Below are 8,419 nucleotides of genomic sequence, written 5' to 3' on the forward strand. Positions count from 1 at the left end.
AATTCATTAAAAAAAAGAAAAGAAAAAAAGCTAATCATAAACAATGAAAATTTACTTGGGCAAAGAAGGCTGCCTTCTGTGAGACAAGAGAGGGAGTGTCGGGGGCAGTGTCAGAGGGAGAGACAGACAGGGTGATGTTTGGGTTGAAAGCCTCAGTCACTGGCTGCACCAATGCCTCATTGATGGCCTCAACACCATCACTGGGGGACGGGTCCGCCATGAGGCTGAAGGCACTGTTGCGGCGAGGATCCCTGGAAAATGTGCACTGTTAGACTTAGCCTCCTCTAAGATATGACCATGTTACTTTAAACTGGACATTGTAAATGACTTGATGCAAATACAAGCTTTTCTCTGCATGTTCACAGGCAATGGACCCACCACCAGAAAGAAGGCACTGTTCTACTCAGGATCCCTGGAACATCTGGCATCCTTAGATCACTACAGTGGACATCATATACATACTGTATACAGTATATATATATATATATATATATATATATATGCTGGTATATGGTACAGTATACACACACACACACACACACACACACACACACACACAGTTGGTCAATGTAAATACACATTTAGAACTATATCATCATTAAGCCATGATTAACCTATCTATCTACTGCCTGATGCCTTAATCCCACAAGGGGTGGCCACAAACAAATCACTTCCATGTTGCCCTGTCTCCTGCCATTTCACTGCCCTGCTCCAAGGTCAAACCTTCCTCTCTCATATACCTCTCCACTCCATCCCCCATCTCATCCTTGGCATTCCCCTCCCTCTCCCCCCATCCACCTCACTCACATACACTCTCCTTGTCATCTTTCGCTCTCCATTCTTTCCATATGGCCAAACCACCTCAATGCATTTTTCCTAACACTTTCTATCACATCAACATCCACACCACAATGCTCCTTCACTTCATCATTTGTCAGCCTGTCTCTCCAAATGATTCCACATGCTCCTTTCAAATAACTCATTTCCACTGCTCTCACTCTTGACTTGTGCCTCTTCAACAAGGTCCAAGCTTGACTTCCATATGTTAGAGTTGCTATCACAATACTGTCATGCAGCAGCTTTTTTAACCTAACAATGATCCTTCACCCCTTTCAGCTCTGCTGATGGTCTAGTACAGCTGAACTAGGGGGTTGAGTTGACTAGTATGGTACCTGTAACCAAAGAGACTCACTTCTGCCTCACACTAAGGCTCAAGGAACTTCATACAACCTTGACCTATTATTCACTGTCAGGGAGTTAGCTAGCTATAGCAGGCAAAAACAAATTGACAACAGTATTTGCTGGACACTGCAAAAAAGTGTACCGTACGTAAATATTAACGGCAAACAAAATACAATATTATGAAGACTGTTGCAATGAATTCCTTTCCCCTCTGGAAACAACAAATCAGTGTTATAGTATTATGTTTTATATCATAAAAAGTCAGTATGAACACAGACTGAAATATTATGGTTCACATCATGAAGCACTGACTCAATGAGACTGTCATACAAAAACATGCTTGCCAATGGACTTATGGTACACATCCATCCAAGGAAAATAAGTGTTCAACAAGAAGAGATGCTCAAGTATCCGCTTACTCACCTTGATTTCTCAGAGGATGTAGGAGAGGAATCTTGGAAGGCAGGTGGGACCTTAGGTCGGGCACCAGGACTACGTGTGGGTGTGGGGGAGCGCTGGGGTGGTGGTGGCTCTTGTCGGGCCGCCTCCATGCCAGCCACACGCTCAGCCACGCTCAACGGCCGCTCCCCGGGCCTGGTTGCCAACTCTTCCCGCCGTGTGAGAGCCACCAGGGAAGGACTGACTGGCCTGTTTGATGGCTCGTGGTCATCATCATCATCATCATCATCCAACCCAACAGAGCGCCGAGATCGCAGAATGGCTCCCAGTTCACTGTCCATTTGATCAAAGCGACCTGGTGACTGAGCACCACGCTTCTTTAGAATCCCATGAGAAGGAGTGGCTGAAGGTGCAGGAGGTGAACGTCCCCTTAGGCGGATGACAGCCTCAGGGGCAGAGTCACTTCTAACCCTTACACTGGGTGTTTCTCCATCCACATCCTCCCCATCAGACACATGAAGTCTCAGTCGCACCCCATCAGTTGTATCCCGTCTCTTAAGGATGGGCCTTAGCTCACCCTCACCCTCACTATCACAGCGTGGGGACCTCTTCAAGATGGGATTCGGGGACATGAAACCCTCGGCGTGGTCCAGGTCCTCACGACTGCGACCTCCTTTCAGGATTGAACGAGGTCGGTCATCGAGTTCGTCATCAGTAGAGGATTTTTTCTTCAGTATAGGTCTGGGTTCAAAGTGATCAAGTTCTTCCACACTGCTTTTCTTTTTCAGGATGGGTCTGGGCTCACCCTCAAGGATGTCTATGCTAGAGGTGCGTGAACTGGTCTTTCGCTTCAGTATACTGTGGGGTTCTGGAGTAGTGGGGCGCTCCACAGCGACTTCTTCCCGGGATGATCGCCGTTTGAGAATCGACTGAGGGTCTGGGGAGCTAGCTTGTATAGTATCCCCATCCAGTGAGCATCGGCGAGAGCTACGTTTGCTGCTGCTGCCACTGCCACTGCTGCTGCGGTGCTCGGGGCTTCTTATGTTGGATGAATCTGGAGAGCCCAAGTCTTCTTCTCTGTACCCTGAATGCCGGAGACCATGAATGACCTCTTCTGGCGGGGGACTAACCCTATCATTTATAAAGGCACCATGATCCGGGGGCCCTGAAGGCACAGCGGAGACAGCAGTCACCTTCTCCTGACCTGCTGCTTGGCTAGGATCGCGTTTCATTATTTCTTTTTCCATAGCCAACCGCTTACTTTCTTTACCACGTCCTTCAGAGCCCCCGCCCCAGTTTTTCTGACCAGTATCTGATATGACACCTTTTATAGATGTAAGAGGTTGAGATTTCTCTGTGCGGACTTCACTCATTGCAACCTCACGAGGTCTGACGCTGCTGCTGCTGGTCTCTTTTGGGCTGGCATTAACAGTGAGGTACTGCTCACACTCATGCACCATGTTGTCAGCACTGTCTTCTTCAGGTGGACTGCTTTCAGGTGGTGGTGGAGGACTGTCACCAGCCAGACGGTCTGCCCGCTCCATAGTTTCCCTGGCCCGAGCAGTCAGGGCCTCCAAGCGACTGCTCATGACCTCCAGACGACTGCTCATGACCTCTTCCGTGTTGACGGTGGTGCCGGGTATTGATGCCGTGGGTGAAACTGATGTTCCTGATGTCTCTAAGTCAGACCCTCCTGGGGTGAGTGAATCACTCTGCTTACTGGTGCCAGCTTCAAGTTTAAGATTCATGTCTGATTTAGAGAGCCTGTCTCCCTTCTTCGGTCGCTGCTGTAGCTCACGGAATAAGTTTTCAGACTTAGAGTCGTCACGCTTCTCTCGACGAGCTGCCATAAAACAAGTTCCAGCCTCGTTGGGTTTCCTGAGAGAAGATCGGAAGGCAGGTGGGCGTTGTCCCTCAGGTGCCAGTGGTGGCTTCTCCAACACCACTGATGAGGGCCTAGAGTTAGGTGGGGTGTTGACCACCCCTGGGGATGCTAGGCCCGTTGTGTCTTTAGGTCGCAACACATCAGGGATATCAGGTTTACGTAGCGGTGCTAACTTCGGCGGAACTTTGCGAATGCTTCCCTCCTCAGTCTCATGTGAGCCACTCAGACGGCGGGTGTCAGAGCCATGACTATCACTGTCACGGTTGAAGCGCGAACGTGTATCAAGGGTGGAAGGTGCTGAGTGTGGGGTGTCTGGGGTGCTGGCTGGATGGATGGGCTTGAAAGTGTTGGCTGGGGATGAAGGTCGAGGAGACGGCTGGTGGTGTGTGGGAGGTGGTGAGGGCTGGGAAGGTGGGTGTGTGGGTGGGCTGGCTGGAGGTGTGAGGCGCGATACCACATGACGCACCACCTCCGGAGTCTTTAGGGGCTCAGCCGCACCCACGCTGAGGCTGCCACTACTCACAGGTGACACTGGGCCACGTCGCCGCCACCGCCTTGGGGTGTCTTCTGGAATAATATTCACTGGTTAATTACTGGAATATTTGTCTCAAGGCTGCTACATAACAGTAGCTATAACATTTGGTCACTGATAGGTACTTGATATACCCTGTATTGATCAAAATAATGAGAGTGGTATCTGTTTTTCACTTGTAACAATGACCTCTTTACAGTACCAGTTTTCCTAATTCAGTATGACAATACCATTGCTACAATGCACAGATATACCAGTACACTTTGTCCTACCTAAGTCTTCCAATATTGTAACTATCTGTGGCATCTATCTACAGCCAGAGAAGACAATCTGGTAAAGGGTGGCTGTTTGTCTTTGAGTTTGTGGTTTTATGGGGAGGGGCACTAACCCACCACCAACCCACTTGTCGGCACATAAGGAACACGTGTGAGTTGGTTATACGATTACCACCCAACGTTGTAAATGGTTTTCTGGTTTACAGGAAACCATCAGGCTTGTCACTTAATGTAAAGCCACCTGAAAAGGAAGGAAGAGTAATAAAAAGTGACAGAAGAGAGGGGAGAAATAGGAAGAGAGGAGGGCAGACACAAAAAGAACGATAAAGGTGCAGGAAGAAGTAGGCAACCCTACATCAAATGTGTGGATACTGTCGCACGTAATAAATTTTTCACAACACATTTACTTACCACCTCACACAGTACACACAGACTACGGATACTGGTACTGCTTAAGAAAAATTACTTTCTGATCCAAGAAAATATGCATAAGACAAAATATACATAAAGCTGACTCTTTCTGTACATCACCCTATGGATGCTTAACTCCTCTAGTATGTTGATGTAATATATTTTTCTACCAGAGAAGGGCTTTTTCAGCTTAGCAGAGAAGCGTAGTTGTGAGGGGCACAGAAAGCAAATGCCATCAATCCCTTTGTTATAAAAAAAAATCTCCTCTTACAACATATGAATAAAACCATCTGGCAAGACAAGAACAGTCCTACAGGCACCACCATACCTACAGGGCTAAATTAACATGATCTCATACCATCAACATCATCACTCCTACCATACCATCATACACTATGTAGGCTTAAGCTACTTCAATATGATTCCATTATCTTCTTCCATATACTTCTATCATTTTCTTCCATACACGCATCTCATAATTTCAAAACAGCCCTCCAAAAATCTCATACATGTCCAAAAGTAAAGTTGCCCAAATACATGAATAATGATGCTATGATGAACTTTTTTTTTTTTCTTTACCTTACAGACCTAAGCCAATTAATATTTTCCATACACAGTACTGTGTGAGTGGGCTTCACGGAGGATCTGACCTCTTAATTATGTTTCGTTGGTGGATTTCTCTCTTAATTAATACTTAAATGGCGAAATTAATCTTTGTATCTCCAATTGTTTACAAATAGCTTTTCAAATGACGCAAATATTTACTACCCACAGAACAAGACAAATATGACAAAATTAACTCGCATGCACTGTATTTACCAATATGCTAAAAAGGCAGAAATACCCAAACAAACTCAAATGTACCCAACTGTCCTACACGTCGAAGATTCTGGGATAGGATGGATTTTGAAAACTGAAAATGCATATTCAGGGCATTTCAGACTAATATGCACATAACTATACAAACTGCAATAACATGAAAACCAATTTACTGATACATGCCAGGGAATAAATCTCACGTAAGCTCTGATACACTTGCATGCACCCAATTTGATCTAAATGGATGGAAGTGCCACAGGAGTTTTGTTAATTTCTCATCTCCTCGCCACAAATGACTTCCTCACGCGAAATCATGTACGGAATATTGCCTGAGCTGATGTAAGTTAAGAGAGAACAGACAGATCGGGAAATAAATGGTGACTGAAATATGTATAAAATTGGCTAAGTTAGCTAGAGGATATTTACAAGACAGGAAATGATAAAATGTGTGTGTGTGTGTGTGTGTGTGTGTGTGTGTGTGTGTGTGTGTGTGTGTGTGTGTGTGTGTGTGTGAGAGAGAGAGAGAGAGAGAGAGAGAGAGAGAGAGAGAGAGAATATGAGTGGATGAGTCAGTGGACGTAAGCATGTGGGAGTTAGAACCGTATGTAAATCACTGGACTCCACCCTTGCCAAGGAGAATACATATATTTTATCTCTTCAGAAAGTTGCATAAAAGAGACAGGCATATACGCAAAAGAAAAAAAAAAATGTATGTTCATCAGGTGTGTGTGTGTGTGTGTGTGTGTATATATATATATATATATATATATATATATATATATATATGAATTAGTCTACATTGAAAGCATGTAAGGAACATGAAATACTACTATAGGTTACAAAAATAAGCAAAGTCTCAAAATGTATGCCTAGATGATGCCAAAATAATAGGCCCATATAAAAAATAGACTTAGATAATAGGAAATGTACCTCCATTATTATTATTATGACCATTTTTGGAGGAAGGTGGGGCCAGGTGCTGTAATGGAGGGATTATGGTTGCGAAGGATTAGGGGAGAGGAGGATTAGAGGTGGAGAGGATAAGGGAAGGGGAGGATTAGGGAAAGGATGGAGTATGGTGAGGAGGAGAAATAGGGAAGGGAGAAGGATGATACGGGAATGGGGAAGGATGATTAGGGAAAGGGATCAGAGAAGGAGAGGGAGGATTAGGGAAGGGAGAAATAGGATTACGAAAGGGGAGGAATGATTAGGGAAAGTGAAAGAGAATTTGGGAAGGGGAAGTAAGATTAGGCAAAAGAAGGGAGGATTTGGGAAGGGGACGAAGGATTAGGGAAGAAGAATGAGGGTTAGGGAAGAGGATGGAGGATTTGGGGACGGGAAGGATTAAGGAAAGAGAAGGAGGATTAGACAAGGGGAAGGAGCGTTACGGAAGGAGAAAGTGGATTGGGGAGGAGGATGAAGGATAAGGGAAAGGCAAGGAAAGGATTAGGTGGGACTGGTAGAAGAATGAAGGAAATAGGGGGATTAGGAAAGAGCGAGGACTGGAAAAGGATTAAGAAATGAAAGGGTGGGTTAGGGGAGCATTTGAGGATGAATAAGGAAATTTAGAGGAAGATCTTAGATACGGGGTGAGACAATTTGAAGGAAACTAGAGAAAATTAGGGAAGAATTTAGGTAAGACTCGGGGAAAGAGACGGAAACACTAAGGAAAATGTAAGGAAAAGTTAGGGGAGGAAGGTACAGTTAGGGAAAAGCTAAGTAGGATTAGAAAGTCGAAAGGATAAAGGGAAATTTAGTGAAGTAGTAAGAATGGAATGAAGCTGGACTAGGGCAAAAGTACCCGGTAAGTGAAAAGTAGTGGAAATATTGGGAATGCTGAGAGAGAGAGAGAGAGAGAGAGAGAGAGAGAGAGAGAGAGAGAGAGAGAGAGAGAGAGAGAGAGAGAATATTTAGTAAAATACTCAAATCCACTCACATACACGCGTAAATCTATGCCCCTAAGCAAAAACCTCCGCCCATACACCCATACCAATGTCACACGTCCAAACCTACGCCCAGAAGCCCAAACCCACGCAAACACACCCAAACCCACGCCATGGCACCAAACCTACGTCCACACTTCTAAATCCACCCTAACACGCCCTAACCTATACACACACGGCGGAACCCACATTCATACGCCCAGACCTACGCCCACACGCCCAAACCCACGCCCAAACTCAAGGTCTTCTGCTAATTGGCTGGAGGGGGCGGGCGGGACTCCTGGCTTGATTGTTCTTTTTCTGCCTGATTTATCTTCTCTCCCCTCCTTTAATTTCTTCTTCTCATTCTCTTCCTCCTCCTTCTCTCAATTATCACCATCATTCGTGGTCACTTTCTTCTCTTCGGTGTTGCATAAATAAAATAAAAACGCAAAACTAGACACTGAAATGTTTGGCCTTAATCACCACGATGCAAAGTGAATCAAGCAGAAAGAATAAAAAGGAAATATTTCCGTGTGAAATGTTCAAGAGGAAACGTTACTGCCAATCAAAAATAAACATACTAGTACCGTACTACTAGTATTACTACACCTGCTGCTGCTGCTGCTGCTACTACTACTACTACTACTACTACTACCAGTAATGAATTATAAATGCTTTAAAACACACCAAATTCATACATAACACGCGGGATAATTCGCTGTCGGCTCCCAAACAAAAACGTAAGAATGAAAGAAAATGAAAACTTGTCTATCCTTGGTCGACATTAAGAACAATAAAAAAATGGATAAAAAGAATGAAAAGTCTCAATGCCGAAGTGATCAAGAGGAACCGAATCGCACAAAAGCAAAAAAGTCGAAATGTCAGCCTGGTCAATACATGGGAACGGAATGTGCAAAAAAAAAAAAAAAAAAAAAAAAAAAAAAAAAATCGAGCCGGCTTCTCAGTTCATTTTAAAGCTGGGACACAACCG

General features: G+C 44.8%; 1 protein-coding gene across 1 annotated transcript in view; it reads right to left on the reverse strand.

Annotated features, from left to right (window-relative positions):
• Nucleotides 1–8,419, reverse strand: part of LOC145401115 (uncharacterized) — a 273,880-nt gene that overhangs the window by 129,829 nt on the left and 135,632 nt on the right. The window contains exons 8-9 of the mRNA XM_080273486.1: nt 1,606–4,033; nt 56–251 (exon numbers count right to left, since the gene is read on the reverse strand). Coding sequence (XP_080129612.1) covers nt 56–251; nt 1,606–4,033 — 2,624 coding nt within the window. The remainder of the gene's footprint in view (nt 1–55; nt 252–1,605; nt 4,034–8,419) is intronic.

The sequence above is a fragment of the Coenobita brevimanus genome, chromosome 54, assembly GCF_032717465.1.
Source record: "Coenobita brevimanus isolate Jiangsu-jjx chromosome 54, ASM3271746v2, whole genome shotgun sequence".
In the NCBI taxonomy this organism is placed as follows: Eukaryota; Metazoa; Arthropoda; class Malacostraca; order Decapoda; family Coenobitidae; genus Coenobita; species Coenobita brevimanus.